This window comes from Catharus ustulatus, chromosome 24, assembly GCF_009819885.2.
Source record: "Catharus ustulatus isolate bCatUst1 chromosome 24, bCatUst1.pri.v2, whole genome shotgun sequence".
Lineage (NCBI taxonomy): Eukaryota > Metazoa > Chordata > Aves > Passeriformes > Turdidae > Catharus > Catharus ustulatus.
Window position 1 is genome coordinate 6731893 of NC_046244.1, and position 20347 is coordinate 6752239.

Here is a 20347-nt window from a genome sequence, read left to right on the forward strand (position 1 = left end):
AACTGGGGGAAATTCCAAAATCCCAGGGAAAATCACAGGGATGGAGGGCAGGAGACTGGGGAAAATCACAGGGAGGGAGGGCAGGAAACTGGGGGAAATTCCAAAATCCCAGGGAAAATCACAGGGGTGGAGGGCAGGGAAACAGGGGAAATGCCAGGGATGGAGTGCACAATCCTGGGGAAGATCACAGGGGTGGAGGGCAGGAAACTGGAGAAATTCCAGAATCCCAGGGAAATGGGCCAGGGATGGAGGGCAGGAAACTGGGGAAATTCCAAAATCCCAGGGAACAGGGACAGGGATGGAGGGCAGGAAAACAGGGGAAATCACAGGGATGGAGTGCACAGTCCTGGGGAAAATCACAGGGATGGAGGGCAGGAAACTGGAGAAATTCCAGAATCCCAGGGAAAAGGGACAGGGATGGAGGGCAGGAAACTGGGGAAAATCACAGGGATGGAGGGCAGGAAACTGGAGAAATAACAGGGAGGGAGGACAGGAAACTGGGGGAAATTCCAGAATCCTAGGGAAAAGGGCCAGGGATGGATTGCAGGAAACTGGGGGAAATAACAGGGAGGGAGGGCAGGAAACTGGGGAAAATTACAGGGATGGAGTGCAGGAAAATGGGGAAAATCCCAGGGAAAACAGCCAGGGATGGAGGGCAGGAGATGGAGTACAATACCAGGGATGGAGGGCAGGAAACTGGGGGAAAATCCAAAATCCCAGGGAAAATCACAGGGATGGAGGGCAGGAGACTGGGGAAAATCACAGGGAGGGAGTGCAGGAAACTGGGGGAAATTGCAGAATCCTAGGGAAAAGGGCCAGGGATGGAGGGCAGGAAGCTGGGGGAAATTCCAGGGATGGAGTGCAGGAAGCTGGGGGAAATTCCAGGGATGGAGTGCAGGAAACTGGGGAAAATGACAAGGATGGAGGGCAGGAAACTGGGGAGAATTCCAGAATCCCAGGGAACAGGACCAGGGATGGAGTGCAGGAAGCTGGGGGAAATAACAGGGGTGGAAGACAGGAAACTGGGGAAAATCACAGGGATTGAGGGCAGGAGGATGGGGAAATAACAGGGATGGAGGACAGGAAATTGGGGAAAATTCCAAAATCCCAGGGAAAATCACAGGGATGGAGGGCAGGAAACAAACTGGGGGAAATAAAAAGGATGGAGGGCACAATCCTGGGGAAAATCACAGGGATGGAGTGCAGGAAACTGGGGAAAATCCCAGGGAAATGGCCAGGGATGGAGTGTAGGATTCCAGGGAAAACAGCCAGGAATGGAGTGCAGGATCCTGGGGAAAATCATGGGGATGGAGGGCAGGAAATTGGGAAAAATCACAGGGATGGAGTGCAGGATTCCAGAGAAAATGGCCAGGGATGGAGTTCAGGATCCTGGGGAAAATCCCTGGGAAAATGGACAGTGATGGACTAAAGGATACCAGGGATGGAGTGCAGGATCCTGGGGAAAATCCCAGGGAAATGGCCAGGGATGGAGTGCAGGATCCTGGGATAAATGGCCAGGGATGGACTAAAATATTCCCAGGAAGAACAGCCAGGGAATGAGTGCAGGATCCCAGAAAAGTGGCAGAGCTGGAATTTCGCTGGTGCCGTGTTTGTGCCGCCAGCTCCCGTTGGAATTGTCCCTGTACCCCCTGCTTTTTAGTTAATTTTAATTAGAGCTAATTAAGGACTAGACTAACCTAGTTAGGGATTGTGATAATTTTTGGATTTCCTTCCTCCTGGCTGAGCAGGAGCCTGGGTGTTCACTGCTCCAAGGTCCGATCCCTCACGCTGGATTCCTGGGAGCCAGAGCTGCTCAAGGTGAGTGCTGGGGAAAATCCTGGGAGTGCAGAATTCCCTGGAAAGGGGGAATTCCTCACCTGAGCCTTTGATCCCCTCCCTGATTTTCCCTTCCAGCTGATGTGTGAGCTGGGCAACAGCACCATGAACCAGATTTACGAGGCGCAGTGCGAGGAGCTGGGGCTGAAGAAACCAACAGCAGGGAGCTCCAGGTGAGCTGTGCCCCAAAATCCATGGAAAAACAGCTTCAGGGATCCCCAAAATCCATGGAAAAGGGGGTTCAGGGATCCCCAGTGCGCCAAAATTCATGGAAAAGAGGGTTCAGGGTTCTCTAGAATCCATGGAAAAGGGGGTTCAGGGTTCCTATTGCACCAAAATCCATGGAAAAGCAGCTTCAGACGGAAAAGGGGGTTCAGGGATCCCCAAAATCCATGGAAAAGCAGGTTCAGGGATCCCCAAAATCCATGGAAAAACAGGTTCAGGGATCCCCAAAATCCATGGAAAAGCAGGTTGAGGGATCCCCAGAGCTCAAAAATCCATGGAAAAGTGGGTTCAGGGTTCCCAGTGCACCAAAATCCATGGAGAAGCAGCTTCAGGGATCCCACAGAGAGCAGCAGCTCCATCTCCTCGTGGCTGCTTTGGGCAAACCCAGATCCCTCAAAAACTCCAAAATGCCTCATTTTAAAGTTGGAAAAATCAGAATTTTGGGTCTGAAGTGGACAAAAAAACCAACCCCAAACTCCATCTCCTCGTGGCTGCTTTGATCTCTCAAAAACCCCAAAATGCCTCATTTCAAAATGGGAAAAATCAGAATTTTGGGGTCTGAAGTGGACAAAAAGAATACAACCCCAGACTCCATCTCCTTGTGGCTGCTTTTCAAAATGGGAAAAATTGGAATTTTGCATCTCAAGTGGACAAAAAACCCAACCCTGGACTCCATCTCCTCGTGGCTGCTTTGATCACTCAAAAACCCCAAAATGCCTCATTTCAAAATGGGAAAAATCAGAATTTTGGGGTCTGAAGTGGACAAAAAGAATACAACCCCAGACTCTATCTCCTTGTGGCTGCTTTGGGCAAACCCAGATCCCTCAGAAACCCAAAATGCCTCATTTCAAAATGGGAAAAATCAGAATTTTGGGTCTGAAGTGGACCCAAACCCCCAGAGCAGCAGCTCCATTTTCTCATGGCTGCTTTGGGCAAACCCAGTTCCCTCAGAAACCCCAAAATGCCTCATTTAAAAGTTGGAAAAATCAGAATTTTGGGTCTGAAGTGGACCCAAACCCCCAAGCTCTGTCTCCTCACCTCCCCCATGACCCAGCCCCACCATTCCCGTTGCAGGCAGGACAAGGAGGCCTGGATCAAGGACAAGTACGTGCTCAAGAAGTTCCTGCGGCGGCTGCCGGCCGGGGAGGCGCTGGCACGGCCGCGGCGTTGGAGCCTCCGGCGCTGCCGGCGCCACCGCGGCGCCTCCAGGGCGGCGCCAGCGCGCGCCAAACGGCGCCAGGAGCCCGGCAACGGCGGCGCCGCCCTGCTGGGATCAGGTGGGAACTGCAAGGGTGGGGCAGAACGGGGTGGCGGCGTGGAGGGGTTGGGGGGTTTTAGAGTTTGTTGTGATTTTTGTAATTTTTTGTGTTTGTTAATAATTTTAAATGCATTTTTCTATATATTTTTCTATATATTCTTCCTATATATTTTTTCTATATTTTTTCTATTTTTTTCTATATATTTTTTTCTATATTTTTTTCTATATTTTTTTCTGTATTTTTTTCTATATTTTTTCCTATATTTTTTCTATATTTTTTCTATATTTTTTCTATATTTTTTCTATATTTTTTCTGTGTTTTTTCTATATTTTTTCTGTATTTTTTTCTATATTTTTTCTATAATTGTTTGGTAATTTTTTTGGTAATATTTCTGTATTTTTTCTGTAATTTTTCTGTAACTTTTCTATACTCTTCATATACTTTTTCTATAATTTTTCTGTAATTTTTCTATAAATTTTCTGTAATTTTTTGTATTTTTTCTATAATTTTTCTATGATTTTGTATAAATTTTCTCTAATTTTTCTGTAATTTTAAAAATATTTTTTCTGGTTTTACTATATTTTTTCCATATTTTTCTATATTTTTTTCTGTAACTTTCTGTAATTTTTCTATATTTTAATGTATTTTTTCTATAATTTTTCTACAATTTTCCTATATTTTTTCTATAATTTTTCTGCAATTTTTCTGTATTTTTTCTATCATTTTTCTGCAATTTTTCTGTATTTTTTCTATAATTTTTCTACAATTTTTCTATATTTTTTCTGCATTTTTCCTGTAAATTTTCTGTCACTTTTATACAGATGTTCCTGTAATTTTTTCTCTATTTTATCTCTAACTCTGATTTTCCCTGTGCAGCCGCGGCCGCGCTGGAGAGGAAATTCCGCCGGGATTCGCTGTTCTGCCCCGACGAGCTGGACTCGCTCTTCTCCTACTTCGACACGGGCGCGGGGCCCCGCAGTGAGTGCTCCCAGTGCTCCCAGTAACCCCCAGTAACACCTCCCAGTGCTCCCAGTAACAGCTCCCAGTGCTCCCAATTCCCGCCCAGTTCTCCCAGTGCTCCCCCAAGCTGGACTCGCTCTTCTCCTACTTCGACACGGGCGCGGGGCCCCGCAGTGAGTGATCCCAGTGCTCCCAGTGCTTCCAGTAACCCCCAGTGACATCTCCCAGTGCTCCCAGTAACAGCTCCCAGTGCTCCCAGTAACAACTCCCAGTGCTCCCAATTCCCGCCCAGTGCTCCCAGTGCTCCCCCAAGCTGGACTCGCTCTTCTCCTACCTTGACACGGGTGCAGGGCCCCGCAGTGAGTGATCCCAGTAGCTCCCAGTAACCCCTAGGAACAGCTCCCAGTGTTCCCAGTGCTCTCAGTAGCCCCCAGTAACACCTCCCAGTGCTCCCAGTGCCCTCCCAGTGCTCCCCCGAGCTGGACTCGCTCTCCTACCTCGGCACGGGCGCGGGGCCCTGCAGTGAGTGATCCCAGTGCTCCCAGTAACAGCTCCCAGTGCCCCAGGTGTGCCCAGGTGTCCCCAGGTGTCCCCCCTTGGCTGCACAAACCCAAACCCATTTGTTGCTCTTTTATTCCATTTTACCGTCCCTGCTGCCATTTTTGGGTTTTTTTCCTCCTCCCAGCATCTTTTACCTCCCAGATTTTGCATCCCATTGGCTTTTTTTTTGTTGGTTTTTTTTGTTTTTTTTTTAATTCAGCTTTTAATTTTGGCTTTTTAATTTTTTTTCGATTTTTTTTTTTTTTAGATTTTTCATTATTGTTTTTAGCTGAGTCTTGCTGGAACAATTTGTTTTTCCAATTTGTTTTTCCAATTTGTTTTTCCAATTTGTTTTTCCAATTTGTTTTTCCAATTTGTTTTTCCAATTTGTTTTTCCAATTTGTTTTTCCAATTTGTTTTTCCTTTTGTTTTTCCTCTTTTATTTCCCCCTTTTCCCCCTCTTTTTTATTCCCTTTATTATTCCTTTTTTATTCCCTTTTTATTCCTAAATTATTTCTTTATTATTTCTTTATTATTCCTTTATTTTTCCCTTTTTTTTCCCTTTTTTGTTCCTTTTTTTGTTCCTTTTTTTGTTCCTTTTTTTGTTCCTTTTTTGTTCCTTTTTTTTTCCCTTTTTTATTCCCTTTTTTATTCCCTTTTTTTATTCCCTTTTTTTATTCCCTTTTTTTATTCCTTTTTTTATTCCTTTTTTTATTCCTTTTTTATTCCTTTTTTATTCCATTTTTATTCATTTTCTATTATTTTTTTCCCCCATTTTTTGTTGTTATTGTTTTTAATTTTTTTTTCTTTTTCCCTTTTTTCATTTTTTTGGTTTTCCTTTTCTCCCTCTGTCTGTGCTGGTGCCAGCGCCGTCCCCTGACGCTGCCGTCCCCTCCCCAGGTGCCAGCCTGAGCTCAGAGCAGCCCCTGCTGGAGGGGGGCCCTGGCACTGGGGCCCTCCTGGACGGAGGTAAGGGAGCCAGAGAGCCCCAAAAATCTGAGTTTTGTACCAAAATCCTGATTTTTACACCAAAATCCTGATTTTTACACACAAAATTCTGATTTTTGTACCCAAAATCCTGATTTTTTACACCCAAATTCCACTTTTTACACCCAAAATTCTGATTTTCGTACCCAAAATTCTGCTTTTTATACCCAAAATTCTGTTTTGTATGTAAATCCTGAGTTTTTTACCCAAAATCCTGATTTTTATACCCAAAATCCTGATTTTTATATGCAAATCCTGATTTTTGCACCCAAAATTCTGCTTTTTACACCCAAAATCCTGATTTTTGCACCCAAAATTCTGCTTTTTACACCCAAAATCCTGATTTTTACACTCAATTACTGTTTTTTATACCCTAATCCTGATTTTTGTACCCAAATCCTGATTTTACACCCCAAGTCCTGCTTTTTGTACCCAAAATTGTACTTTTTACACCCCAAATCTTGCTTTTTGTACCCCAATTCTGCTTATTACACCCAAAATTCCACTTTTTCCACCCCAAAAATCCCCAGGCAGCGATGGATTCCTGCTCAAGGGTTCCTTAAATCAACTCCTCCTTTGGCTGAGGCAAAATATTCCCAAAATATTTATTTCCAACATATTTTCAAAATATTTATTTTCTAAATATTTATTTTCAAAATATTTTTTTCCAAAATATTTATTCCCAGAATATTCACAAAACATTTCCAAAAATATTTCTTTCCAAAACATTTCTTTCCAAAACGTTTCCAAAGTATTTATTTCCAAAATATTTCTTTCCAAGATGTTTGTTCCCAGAATAAATAGTTCCAAAATATGTGTCACTGTCCCTGTGCCAGCAGTGTCCCTGTCCCTTCATTGTCACTGTGCCAGCAGTGTCACTGTCCCTATGACAGCAGTGTCCCTGTCCCTGCAGTGTCACTGTCCCTGCAGTGTCCCTGTCCCCGTGCCAACAGTGTCACTGTCCCCATGCCAGCAGTGTCCCTGTGCCAACAATGTCCCTGTCCCAGCAATGTCACTGTGTCACTGTCCCCATGCCAGCAATGTCCCTGACCCTGCAGTGTCCCTGTCCCTGCAGTGTCCCTGTGCCAGCAGTGTCCCTGTCCCTGTGCCAGCTTTGTGTGACACCCTGTGCAGTGTGTGTGACACTGCCAGCTCAGTGTGTGTGACACCCTGTGCAGTGTGTGTGACACTGTGCCAGCTCTGTGTGTGTGACACCCTGTGCTGTGTGTGTGACACTGTGCCAGCTCTGTGTGTGTGACACCCTGTGCAGTGTGTGTGACACTGCCAGCTCTGTGTGTGTGACACTGTGCAGTGTGTGTGACACTGTGCCAGCTCTGTGTGTGTGACACTGCCAGCTCTGTGTGTGTGACACTCTGTGCAGTGTGTGTGACACTGTGCCAGCTCTGTGTGTGTGACACCCTGTGCTGTGTGAGTGACACTGTGCCAGCTCTGTGTGTGTGACACCCTGTGCAGTGTGTGTGACACCCTGTGCAGTATGTGTGACACTGTGCCAGCTCTGTGTGTGTGACACCCTGTGCAGTGTGTGTGACACTGTGCCAGCTCTGTGTGTGTGACACTGCCAGCTCTGTGTGTGTGACACCCTGTGCTCTGTGTGTGTGACACTGTGCCAGCTCTGTGTGTGACACCCTGTGCAGTGTGTGTGACACTGTGCCAGCTCTGTGTGTGTGACACCCTGTGCAGTGTGTGTGACACTGCCAGCTCTGTGTGTGTGACACTGTGCCAGCTCTGTGTGTGTGACACCCTGTCCCCCATGTCCCCCCCTGTCCCCCTGCAGTGTCCCCAGGTGCTGACGTTCCCTGCTCTGTGTCCCTTGGCCCCGCAGGTCTGAGCAGTGACAGTGGCCTGGGTGGCAGCACGGACGGCAGCAGCGACGTGCTGGTGTTCGGCTCGGTGGTGGACAGCGTCACCGAGGAGGGTGGGTGCCACCGGGGAGTGTCCCTTCCCTGTCCCTTTCCCATTCCCTTTCCCTTTTCTATTTAGCCGTCTTTCCCCTCTTTCCCTCTCCCCCATCCTTCCCTCTTTCCCTCTTATTTCCTTTTCCCTTTCCCCCACCCATCCCCTTTCCCCTTTTCATCCTTTTCCCCTTTCCCCACCCATCCTGTTTCCCTTTTTCCGTCTTCCTTTCCCTCTTCCTTTCCCCATCCCATTTCCCGTTCCCATTTCCCTTTTTCCCTGTCCCTTTCCTCACCCATTTCCCATTTTCCCTTTCCCCACCCTTTTCCTGTTCCTGTTCTCTTTTCCCCTCTCCCTTTCCCCACCCATTTCCCATTCCCATTTTCCCTTTCCCCACCCATTCCCATTTCCCATTTTCCCTTTCCCCACCCATTTTCCCATTTCCCTTTTCCCTTTCCCCATCCCATTCCCATTTCCCATTCCCATTTCCCATTTTCCCTTTCCCTACCCTTTTCCCGTTCCTGTTCTCTTTTCCCCTCTCCCTTTCCCCACCCATTTCCCATTCCCCTTTCCCTCTCCCCCACCCATTTCCCATTCCCTTTTCCCTTTTTCCCTCTCCCCCACCCATTTCCCATTCCTGTTCCCTTTTTCTCTCTCCCTTTCCCATCCCATTTCCCATTTTCCCTTTCCCCACCCATTTCCCCATCCCATTTCCCATTCCCATTTCCCTCTCCCTTTCCTGTTCCCATTTCCCATTTTCCCTTTCCCCATCCTATTTCCCCTTTCCCTCTCCCCTTCCCCACCCATTTCCCATTCCCATTTCCCTTTCCCCACCCATTCCCATTTCCCATTTCCCTTTTCCCACCCATTCCCATTTCCCATTTTCCCTTTCCCCACCCATTTCCCATTCCCAATACCCATTTCCCATTTCCCTTTCCCCATCCCATTCCCATTTCCCCATTCCCATTTTCCCTTTGCCCACCCATTTCCCCACCCATTTCCCATTCCCATTTCCCTTTCCCCACCCATTTCCCATTCCCATTCCCATTTTCCCTTTCCCCACCCATTTCCCATTCCCGTTTTCCCTTTCCCCATCCCATTCCCATTTCCCCATTCCCATTTTCCCTTTCCCCACCCATTTCCCATTTCCCTTTCCCCACCCATTTCCCATTTCCCATTCCCCCGCAGAGTGCGAGGCGTCGGAGGAGTCGAGCGGGGAGCTGGATCTGGAGCCGGAGGTGCCGGAGCTGGAGGATCTGCGGGAGCTGCACCCGGGGCTGCTGCTGGCGCGGGCGGCGCTGGCGCGGAACCTGCCCCTGATGGCCACGGCGCTGGCCCACGGCGCCGACATCAACTGGGCCAACGAGGGCGACGAGAGCAAAACGGCGCTGATGCAGGCGGTGGCCGGGGTGAGGGATGGGATTGGGATTGGGGTGGGATTGGGGTTGGGATGGGGATGGGATGGGATGGGATGGGACTGAGAATGGGATTGGGATGGGAATGGAATTGGGATGGGACTGAGAATGGGATTGGGATGGAAATGGGACTGGGATTGGGGTTGGGATGGGATTGGAGTTGGGATGGGACTGAGAATGGGATTGGGATGGGACTGGGATTGGGGTTGGGATGGGGTTGGGATGGGACTGGGACTGGGGATGGGAATGGGATTGGGATGGGATTGGGGTTGGGACTGGGACTGGGATGGGATTGGGATTGGGATTGGTATGGGACTGGGACTGGGATGGGGTTGGGATTGGTATGGGACGGGGATGGGACTGAGAATGGGACTGGGATGGGATTAGGATGGGATTGGGATGGGATTGGGGTTGGGACTGGGACTGGGATGGGATTGGGATGGGACTGGGACTGGGATTGGGGTTGGGATTGGGGTTTGGATTGGGGATTGGGATGGGACTGGGATGAGATTGGGATTGGGGTTGGGACTGGGACTGGGATGGGATTGGGATTGGGGTTGGGATGGGATTGGGATGGGAATGGGGTTGGGACTGGGATTGGGACTGGGACTGGGTTGGAGAGTGGGGATTGTCCGGTGTGGATGGGATGATGTGGAAATTCCCTTTGGGGATTGTCTGGTACAGCTGGGGTGATGTGGGAATTCTGTTTGGGAATTGTCCAGTCTGGATGAGGTGGTGTGGGAATTCCAAAACTGAAGTGAAAATTCCCTTTTTGGAGCATGGGAATTGTCCTGTTGGATGTGGAAATTCCAGAATCGATGTGGAAATCCCAAAACCGGTGTGGAAATTCCCAAACTGATGCAGAAATCCCAGAACCCATGTGGAAATCCCAGAATCAATGTGGAAATTGAGCTGTTCCTCCCTCCCCAGGGCTCCCTGATCGCCTGCGAGTTCCTGCTGCAGAACGGGGCCGACGTGAACCAGAGGGACGCGCGGGGCCGGGCGCCGCTGCACCACGCCACGGCCCTGGGGCACACGGGGTGAGACGGGGGGGTGGGGGAAAGGGATTGGGAATGGGGAAAATGGGGATTTGGGAATGGGATTGGAAACAAATGGGGGTTTGGGAATGGGGCAGGGATTTGGGAAATGGAGATTTGGGAATGGGATTGGGGAAAATGGGGTTTTGGGAAAAAATGGGGATTTGGGAATGGGGCAGGGATTGGGGGAAATGGGGGTTTGGGAATGGGATTGGGGAAAAATGGGGATTTGGGATTGGGGACAAATGGGGGTTTGGGAATGGGGCAGGGATTGGGGGAAATGGTTTGGGAATGGGATTGGGGAAATGGGGGATTGGGATTGGGGGAAAATGGGGGATTGGAAATGGGATTGGAGACAAATGGGGATTTGGGAATGGGGGCAGGGATAGGGAAATGGGGATGTGGGAATGGGATTGGGAAATGGGAGTTTGGGATTGGGAATGGGGGGAAATGGGGGTTTGGGAATGGGGCAGGGATTGGGAAATAGGGATTTGGGAATGGGATTGGGAACAAATGGGGGTTTGGGAATGGGATTGGGAAACAGGGATTTGGGAATGGAATTGGGAAATGGGGGTTTGGGAATGGGAGTGGTGAAAAAATGGGGATTTGGGATTGGGGAAAAATGAGGATTTGGGATTGGGGAAAAATGGGGATTTGGGATTGGGGAAAAATGGGGATTTGGGAATGGGATTGGTGAAATAATGGGGGGTTGGGAATGGGGCAGGGATTGGGGGAAAATGGGGGTTTGGGAATGGGAGCAGGGATGGGGATTTGGGAATGGGATTGAGGAAAAATGGGGATTTGGGAATGGGATTGGGGGAAATGGGGATTTGGCTGGGAAGGGGATAGGATGGAATTCCCAGAGAATCTGTGGCTGGAATTCTGTACCTCTGGAGCTGGAATTCCCTGCCTCTGGAGTTCTCTGGGTGCTGAGCAGGCTGTGCCCCCAGGCAGGTGTGCCTGTTCCTGAAGCGCGGGGCCACCCAGCACGCCCTGGACGGGGACGGGCAGGACCCGCTGAGCATCGCGGTGAGCGCGGCCAACGCCGACATCGTCACCCTGTGAGCACTGCCGGAGATGGGGAGAGATGGGGAGTGATGGGAACACTGCCTGGGGACTGGGAAACACTGGGAAATACTGGGAAACACTGCCTGGGGACTGGGAAACACTGGGAAATAATGGGAACACTGCCTGGGGACTGGGAAACACTGGGAAATGCTTCCCGGGAACTGGGAAACCAATACTGGGAAACACTGCCTGGGAACTGGGAAACAAACACTGGGAAACACTGGGAACACTGCCTGGGGACTGGGAAACACTGGGAAATGCTGCTCGAGAATTGGGAAACAAATACTGGGAAACACTGGGAAATACTGCCTGGGAACTGGGAAACAAACACTGGGAAACACTGGGAAATAATGGGAACACTGCCTGGGGACCGGGAAATACTGGGAAACACTGGGAAATATTGGGAAATACTGGGAAACACTGCCTTGGGACTGGGGAGTGCTGAGAAACATTGGGAAACAATTCCTGGGGACTGGGAAACACTGGGAAATACTGGGAAATAATGGGAAACACTGGGAAACACTGGGGAATACTGGGAACACTACCTAGGGACGGGGAAGCACTGGGAAATACTGGGAACACTGCCTGGGGACTGGGAAGCACTGGGAAATACTGGGAACACTGCCTAGGGACGGGGAAGCACTGGGAAATACTGGGAAATACTGCCTGGGGACTGGGGAGCGCTGGGAAACATTGGGAAACAATTCCTGGGGACTGGGAAACACTGGGAAATACTGGGAACACTGCCTGGGGACTGGGAAACAAATACTGGGAAATACTGGGAAACACTGTCTGGGGACTGGGAAATACTGGGAAATGCTGCCCAGGAACTGGAAACAAATACTGGGAAACACTGGGAAATGCTGCCTGGGGACTGGGAAACACTGGGAAATGCTGCCTGGGGACTGGGAAATACTGGGAAATACTGGGAACACTGCCTGGGGACTGGGCAATACTGGGAAATGCTGCCCAGGAACTGGAAACAAATACTAGGAAATACTGGGAAACAAATACTGGGAAACGCTACCTGGGGACTGGGAAACACTGGGAAATGCTTTGGAACGCTGGGAAACACTGGGAAACACTGGGAAATGCTTTGGAACGCTGGGAAACACTGGGAAATTCTTTGGAACACTGAGAAACACCCCCTGGGTACTGGGAAATACTGGGAAATGCTTTGGAACGCTGGGAAATACTGGGAAATGCTTTGGAACACTGGGAAACATTGGCTGGGGACTGGGAAACACTGGGAGACGCCTCCAGCAGGGTCAGGAATAACTAAATAACCAACTAATAACCAGATAATGACCAACTAATAATCAACTAATAACCAAATAACCAGATAATCACCCTCACCATCCCCCTGTGCTGTCTCAGGCTGCGCCTGGCGCGGATGAACGAGGAGATGCGGGAGGCAGAGGGACCCTTGGGGCAGCCCGGGCAGTACCCCAGCAACAGCCCCACGGAGCTGCAGTACAGGAAATGCATCCAGGAGTTCATCAGCCTCAACATCGACGACTGCTAGGGGCCCTGGAGAGCCCCATCCTCAGATATTCCCATCCTGGGCTCTTCCCATCCTTGGATTTTCCCATCCTTGGATGTTCCCATCCTCGGATGTTCCTGTGCTCGGATGTTCCCATCCTGGGATGTTCCCATCTTTGGTTGTTCCCATCCTTGGATGTTCTCATCCTTGGATATTTCCATCCTTGGATATTTCCATCCTTGGATGTTCCCATCCTTGGATGTTCCCGTCCTTGGATTTTCCTGTCCTTGGATTTTCCTGTCCTTGGATGTTCCCTTCCTTGGATGTTCCCATCCTTGGATTTTCCTATCCTTGGATGTTCCCTTCCTTGGATGTTCCCATCCTGGGATCTTTCCATCCTCAGATATTCCCATCTTTGGATGTTCCCATCCTTGGATTTTTCTATCCTTGGATGTTCCCATCCTGGGATGTTCCCGTGCTCGGATATTCCGTGTTTTCCTCGCAGTTTGGTGTGGTGGTGTTGATGCCTGCACCCCCCCTAGGGTTGAGCTGTGCCCGCAGGAAGGCCGAGGGTTTCTTTGGGTTTTTTTGGTCTTTTTTGGTTTTTTGGTTTTTTTTCCTGTGGGTTTTTGAGTTCTCATGCTTGACTACTGGATGGTTGATTTTTAAATTTTTTTTTTTTTTTTGGGGGGGTGTTTTGGTTTGGTTTTTGGTTTTTGAGTAGGAACCTCGCCAGGGTGTGACCGTGTGGGCTTGGAGCGTGTGGGAAGTGTGGGAGATGAGCTCAGAGTTTAAAAAAAAAAAAGGAAAAGTGGAAAAAGAAACAAAAAAAAAAAAAGAGAAGAAAAGGAAAAACCTGTCCAAGAGAGAGCCACCAACACCAGGAGTGGACAAAGCTGGGCCTGGACCAATCCCAAATGGGTTTGGGGTCGTGGTGTGGGATCTGCTCTGCCCTTGGGAAGAATCCAGGCTGGATTTGGGACAGGGATGCTCCAGAGGCCCAGTGGAGCAGGGTTGGGATTGGGATTGGGATTGGGATCCGGAGCTCCTCCAGCTCCTCCTTTTGCTGCTCTCAGGACTGAACCAGCCCCGCTCGCAGCCCTGGGTGCTCAAAGCCATAGAGCCCTGCCTCAGTCTGCTGGAATTCCTGGGGGATTCCATCCCAAAGGATTCCCATCCCAAAGGATTCCTGCGGCAGCAGCAGCGCTGATCCCTGGCAGGAGCTCGTCGCTGGCGATGGGCTCGGGCTGCTCGGTGCAATTCCACAGAATCACAGAGTCCCAGAATCCTGGAATCCCAGAAACATGGCATCCCAGAATTTCAGCATCATGGAATCTCAAAATCATGGAATCCCAGAATTTCAACATCATGGAATACCAGACTCATGGAATCCCAGAATTTCAACATCATGGGATCTCAAAATCATGGAATCCCAGAATTTCAACATCATGGAATCGCAGAACCTCAGAATCATGGAATCCCGGAATCATGGAATCCCAGAGTCCCAGAATCCCGGAATCCTGGCATCCCATAATTTCAGCATCACGGAATCTCAGCATCATGGAATCCCAAAATCCCGGAATCATGGTATCCCAGAATCTCAGAATCCTGGAATCACAGAATCATGGAATTCTGGAATCACTGAATCTCAGAATCAGGGAATCCCAGAATCACAGAGTTGTGGAATTCCAGAATCTTGGAATTATGGAATCCCAGAATCTCAGAATCCCACAATTTCAGAATTACGGAATCCCAGAATAATGGAATCCTGGAATCATGGAATCCCAGAATCCCCAGATCATGGAATTCCAGAATCCCAAAATCACAGAATCCCGGAATAATGGACTCATGGAATCTCAGAAGCACAGTATCCCAGAATCACGGAATCACAGAATCCCAAATCATGGAATCCCAAATCATGGAATCCCAGAATCCCAAATCATGGAATCCCAAATCATGGAATCCCAGAATCCCAAATCACAGAATCCCAAATCACGGAATCCCCAGGTCAGAGAAGATCCAGGATCACTGAGTCCAACCCAAACACCCCAACTGAACCCTGATCCTTTCCTCAAACCCATCCAGGGATGGTGACTTTGATCCCCTCGCGTTTCCACGGAAGAGAATTCCCTGTGCCCGTGTCCTGGAGCATCTCTGGGGCTCCCCAGCGGAATTTTTGTGTCCTCTCCTTTTTCCCGATTTCCTGGCTGCAGTGAGGGGCCGTGGTTCTCCTTGGATCCCTGAGGTGCTGCCCCATCCCAAACTGGGAGGCACCTCTGGAATTCTGGCCGGGTTTTGTTGGGATTTGGGGGTGATGTCCCTGCCTGGGCTCCAGGGTCGGTGCCTCAGGGATCATCCCGGGATCTCCCGAGATTCCGAGGAAACTGAGAATCCCAAGGGAGTTCCCAACCCTCCTGCTCTCCATCAGCAGAGCCTTGAATTTCCCATCCCCTCTGGAATTTCTCATCCCATCCTCTTTGGAATTTCCCATCCCATCCCCTCTGGAATTTTCCCTGTCATCCTCTCTGGAATTTCCCATCCCATCCCCTCTGGAATTTTCCCTGTCATCCTCTCTGGAATTTCCCATCCCATCCCCTCTAGAATTTCCCATCCCCTTTGGAATTTTCTATCCCCTCTGGAATTTCCCACCTCTGTAATTTCCCATCCCCTCTGGAATTTTCCCTTCCATCCTCTCTGGAATTTCCCATCCCATCCCCTCTGGAATTTCCCATCTCTGGAATTTCCCATCCCATCCCCTCTAGAATTTCCCATCCCCTCTGGAATTTCCCATCTCTGGAATTTTCCCTCTCATCCCCTCTAGAATTTCCCATCTTCTCTGGAATTTTCCCTCCCATCCCCTCTGAAATTTTCCCTCCCATCCCCTCTGGAATTTCCCATCCCATCCCCTCTGGAATTCCTGATCTTTTCTCTTCCTGTCCACTGCCCTGCTCAGAATCCTCGCCAGGGTCTGTTCCTGGGGCTGGAATTGTATCCTTGGATTTTGGGGCTCCTCACCCTTCCCCAGCAGATTTTGGGGTCCCCCCACACATTCCAGAATTCCTACTTCCTTAGCCAAGCTCTGATCCAGCTTTTCCTGCATTTTCTGCCTGTGCCATCTCCATGCTGGATTTTTGGGATGAGCTCTGCTCTGGCTGCTCTGCAGGGGGAAATCAGGAGCAGCCTCTTCCCAGCGATCCTGGGGATGGAAATTCCCTTTTTTTGGGGCTGGAGATCCCTGTGGGGTTTGGGGGAAGTTGAGGGCAACCCTCTGGAGCAGGAAATCCCATCCTTGTGGAAATGGGATGGACAAATCCTGAAATTCCAGGCTGGTTCCAGCTGTGGCACAGCTGCTTCCTCACATCCCGTGGGACATTCCCAACTCTCAACCCCCTGAAACTCCACAGAAATCCTGGGACTCCTTTTGGGCTCCTTTTGTTTTTTTTCTGACCCAAATCACCCCAAATTTCAGTGCCCTCCCCCACCCCCCGAGCAGGGCTGGCCCTTCCCTCGGTGTCACTGTCACCTTTTCCTCATTCCTGATCCTGCTGCTGCTGCTTCCAAAGTGTTAAAAAGCCAGGATTTAAAAGTTTTAAAGCCAGGATTTAAAAGTTTTAAAGCCAGGTTTAAAAGGTTTCAAAACCAGAGTTCAACAAAAGCCAAGGTTTAAAAAACCAAGGTTTAAAAGTTTTTTAAAAGCCAGGGTTTTAAAGGTTTCAAAACCAGGTTTAAATGTTTTTTAAAAAACAGGTTTTACAAGTTTTAAAGCTGGGACTGAGCAGTGTCCTGCACCCTTGGCATAGCTGGGATGGGATTGGGAATTTTGGTGCTGATCCTGATCCTAAATCCAGGCCTAAATCTGAGACCTGGCTGCTCCTGGCACAGCTGGGATGGAGTTGGGAGTTGATCCTGCTCCTAAATCCAGGCCTAAATCTGAGTCCTGCAGCTCTGGCATAGCTGGGATGGGGTTGGGAGTTTTGGTGCTGATCCTGATCCTAAATCCAGCCCTAAATCCAACCCTAAATCCAGGCTTAAATCTGAGTCCTGCACCCCTGGCACAGCTGGGATGGGCTTGGGAGTTTTGGTGCTGATCCTGATCCTAAATCCCGACCTAAATCCGAGTCTTCCTCCTGCAGGACACCCCCAGACCCCTCCTGACCACCCAGCCCAGCCCCTGGAAAGCCCCAGGAATCAAAACCCAGCTCTGGTCCAGGCTGGAAGCAAAATTAATTAATTCCCTCCTCAGTTCCAGCCCCAAATTTGCATTTTTGGGGTGAATTCATTTCTGCATTTTTGGGGTGAATTCCCCCTCATTCCAAGCCCCATTTCTGCATTTTTGGGATTAATTCCCCCTTCATTCCCAGCCCCAAATTTGCATTTTTGGGGTGAATTCCCCCTTCACTGCCAGCCCCAAATTTGCATTTTTGGGGTGAATTCTCTCTGCAGTCCCAGCCCCAAATTTTCATTTTTGGGGTGAATTTATTCCCTCTTCAGTCCCAGCCCCATCTCTGAATTTTTGGGGTGAATTCCCAACCCCAAATTTGCATTTTTGGGATGAATTCCCTCCTCAGTCTCAACCCCATTTCTGAATTTTTGGGGTGAATTCCCCCCTTCATTCCCAGCCTCAAATTTGCATTTTTGGGGTGAATTTATTCCCTCTGCAGTCCCAGCCCCAGATTTGCATTTTTGGGGTCAATTCCCTCTTCAGTCCCAGCCTCATTTCTGAATTTTTGGGGTGAATTCCCAACCCCAAATTTGCATTTTTGGGGTGAATTCCCTCCTCAGTCCCAACCCCATTTCTGAATTTTTAGGATTAATTCCCTCTCCATTCCCAACCCCAAATTTGCATTTTTGGGGTCAATTCCTTCTGCACTTCCAGCCCCATTTCTGAATTTTTGGGATTAATTCCCTCTCCATTGCCAGCCCCGAATTTTCATTTTTGGGGTCAATTCTTTCTGCATTCCCAGCCCCATTTCTGATTTTTTGGGATTAATTCCCTGTCCATTCCCAGCCCCATTTCTGCATTTTTTGGTGCTGATTCCCTCGTGCCCTTCCCACGCTGGAAAATCTCTTCAGGGTCCTCCCGAGCTCCTGGGAGTGAAGGAGAATTTTCACCACTGCCACTCTCCTGCTCTGCTCATGGATTTCAGCAGAATTATTGAATTTTTTTGGGGGGGTTTTATTTAAAAACCTTTTCACTTCCAGCTGCTTTCCAAACCCCCTCTGGTTCCCCCAGGTTTTTTAGAAAAAATTTCTGTGAGCCAAGGAGAACCACGGTTCTGCTTTTTTGGGTCGTTTATTTCATTTTTAATTTTATTTTTTTCTGGGAATTCTGGCCAGAAAATCCTGGCTGGGTCGCACCCTGGAAGCTCAGACTCACTGCTGAAATACATGAAAAAAACAAAAAAAACCAACAAAAAAAATGTAAATATGGGTGCAAAAAGCAGCGTTTTGCCAGACAATGGAGCTATTTAACATGTATTGGTACTTTATTATTTAGTGTAAAAAGCAACTTGGTGCACTTTTCCTACCTGACAGTATTTTGGGGGGGTTTTATTGTTCTTTTGTTAATGGGTTTTGTGCTGTCTTTTTTAATCCGTGGAATTGTTAAGTATTTAATTTATTCTTATTATTGATGTGCCCAGAGGACTAGTGCAATTTTTATTCAATACAGTTGGTCTGTATTTAATGTCAGGATTATTATTTTAATTTTTTTCCTTTTTTTTTTTTTTTTGGGTAGTGTTTTTAGGGAATATTTTTCCAAACCTGCCTTTGTTTTTTTTTGTTTTTTCCCTAATTTTCCCTTTTTCCCCCCTCCACTTTTCCCTTTGTTTTCATCACACGACTCCTGAGGTTTTCAATGCCTCGAATTTGAGATAGAACCCAACCCCTAAACCAACAATTTCTCCAGGAAAAACACGTTCAGATGCACTTCTCCCTGTTTTCTGTGTTTCTTTGGATTTTATTTCTCCTTGGGGGGGGTTTTGGGAGGGGGTGTGAACTCCAAATTTCACAGAGGAAAGGGGAAAACGCACAGAAAATTGAATTTCAGTGAAGAAAATTAATTTCCAGGCTCTGAGGAAGACAAAAAAAGTTTAATATTTTGTTCTGGTGGGAATATTGGATGCCACAAAATTATTTTTCATTTTTTTTTAATTCTCCCTTTTATTTTCCCAAGAGTGTGGGAGTGTTTCCTCTGGATTTAATCACATTTAACAGGAATTTATCTGGAAAGGAAAATGCCCAAAATCCCCTCAGCCACTCAGGATCCTCCAAATCCTTGGAATTTGGGATCTGGGGGAATTTTCTCTCCCTTTTTCTTTGGCCCAAATTTTTTTATGGGGCTGGGTCCAGCCTGGGTTTGGATTTCTGGGTGGGTTGAGCTCAGTTTGGGTTTTCACATAATCCAGGTTTATTTCAGGTTATTTGGGTGTTGCTGCCTCTAAGCTGGGAAAATTCTTGGGATATTTTAAAGGGGGAAAAAAAAATTGGGATTGGAAGATTTGATGCCTTTAACAAAAAAAATAAAAAACCAAAACCAAACAAATAAACCATCAACAACAAAAAAACTCCAAAAACAAAAACAAAAAACCGAACAAACCCCCCCAAAAAACCCAAAACAAACAAAAAAACCCCCCAAAACAAAAAAAATTAAAAATTTTAAAAAAAGGAGTAAAAACAAAACAAAAAACCCCCAACTAAACCCCCCTAAAACCCAAAAATTCAACCCAAGCTGAGCTGTGAAAAATGGAATTATCAAGGATCTGGGTTCGTCAGGGGAGGAATTGCTGCCAAAAATGGGAATTTTTTGGAGTTTCCCCAGGAATTCCTGGCCCTGCCGTTTTTGGGGGGAGGTGACACCGAGCAGAGCCGGTGACAACCCCGGGGGTGGCACCAGGACAGGGCAGGGGGGTTCTGGAGGGGGAAAAAAAAATGAGATTTGGGAGATTCCAGGATGGGAATTCCCAGGGAATTGGGAGGCAAAAAATTCCCAGTGGGGAGGGGACAGGAATGGGGGGGCCAAGGGGGCAGGAGGGGACACTGGGGACACGTGGGCAGGGCCATTTTGGCCACCTCAGAGGGGTTTTGGCTTGATTGGTTACTTGTGATTCCATCACACAAAATCCATTTTATCCAGGTAAAATCACAGATTTTGCCCATCCCTGTCCCCAGATTCTTGTCCCTGAATTCCCCAAATTCCCATCCTCAAATTCCCATCCCAGAATTCTCCAAATTCCCATCCCCAATTCCTATCCCTGAATTGCCCAAATTCCCATCTCAGAATTCCCAAATTCTCATCCCCAAATTCCCATCCCTATATTCCCAATTTCCCATCCCTGAATTCCCCAATTCCCATTCCTAAATTCCCAAATTCCCATCCCCAAATTCCCAAATTCCCATCCCAGAATTCTCCAAATTCCCATCCCCAATTCCCATCCCTGAATTCCCAAATTCCCATCCCAAATTCCCAGATTCCCATCCCCAATTCCCATCCCTCAATTCCCAATTTCCCATCCCTCCTGTTCCAAATCTGACCCCAAGCCCAGAAATTCCCCACCCTGGCTCCTCCTGGAATTAAATTTTGGGATTTTTTGGTGCATTGAGGCCGGGATTCAGCAAATCAGG

General features: G+C 48.3%; 2 protein-coding genes across 6 annotated transcripts in view; one reads left to right on the forward strand and one right to left on the reverse strand.

The window, feature by feature from the left end:
• ACAP3 (ArfGAP with coiled-coil, ankyrin repeat and PH domains 3) overlaps positions 1–12969 on the forward strand; it is a 61342-nt gene extending 48373 nt beyond the window's left edge. Inside the window, exons 16-25 of one of the 3 annotated variants that reach the window (XM_033079444.2) lie at positions 1749–1818; positions 1915–2009; positions 3136–3338; positions 4197–4298; positions 5688–5789; positions 7651–7743; positions 8910–9130; positions 10067–10176; positions 11124–11234; positions 12619–12969. In XM_033079444.2, the coding sequence (XP_032935335.1) occupies positions 1749–1818; positions 1915–2009; positions 3136–3338; positions 4197–4298; positions 5688–5789; positions 7651–7743; positions 8910–9130; positions 10067–10176; positions 11124–11234; positions 12619–12766 (1255 nt within the window). In that variant the 3' untranslated portion in view covers positions 12767–12969. The remainder of the gene's footprint in view (positions 1–1748; positions 1819–1914; positions 2010–3135; positions 3339–4196; positions 4299–5687; positions 5790–7650; positions 7744–8909; positions 9131–10066; positions 10177–11123; positions 11235–12618) is intronic. The other 2 variants (XM_033079445.2, XM_033079446.2) reach the window with 2 other exon arrangements.
• Positions 12970–14699: 1730 nt separating this feature from the next.
• LOC117006814 lies at positions 14700–17013 on the reverse strand. Of its 3 annotated transcripts, none has more exons than XM_033079450.1 (4): positions 16833–17013; positions 15540–16728; positions 15358–15499; positions 14700–15319 (listed from the first exon to the last, which is right to left on the reverse strand). In XM_033079450.1, exons 2-4 carry the CDS (start codon positions 15822–15824, stop codon positions 14796–14798), a joined length of 951 nt encoding a protein of 316 aa, XP_032935341.1. In that variant the 5' UTR covers positions 15825–16728; positions 16833–17013; the 3' UTR covers positions 14700–14795. The 3 variants fall into 3 exon arrangements, with proteins under 3 accessions (XP_032935341.1, XP_032935339.1, XP_032935338.1); XM_033079448.1 differs by having other exon boundaries at positions 15540–16740; XM_033079447.1 differs by having other exon boundaries at positions 15540–17013.
• Between the last annotated feature and the right edge of the window lie 3334 nt (positions 17014–20347).

Bases quoted from the DNA above. Each gene is read 5' to 3' on its own strand.
- LOC117006814 (XM_033079450.1), bottom strand. From the start codon at position 15,824: ATGCAGGAAAAGCTGGATCAGAGCTTGGCTAAGGAAGTAGGAATTCTG. The intron at 15,500-15,539 runs GGGATGAGAGGG...GAAATTCCAGAG, and splicing joins GAAGATGGGAAATTCTAGAG to GGGATGGGAAATTCTAGAGG. The intron at 15,320-15,357 runs GGGATAGAAAAT...GAAATTCTAGAG, and splicing joins AGAGGTGGGAAATTCCAGAG to GGGATGGGATGGGAAATTCC.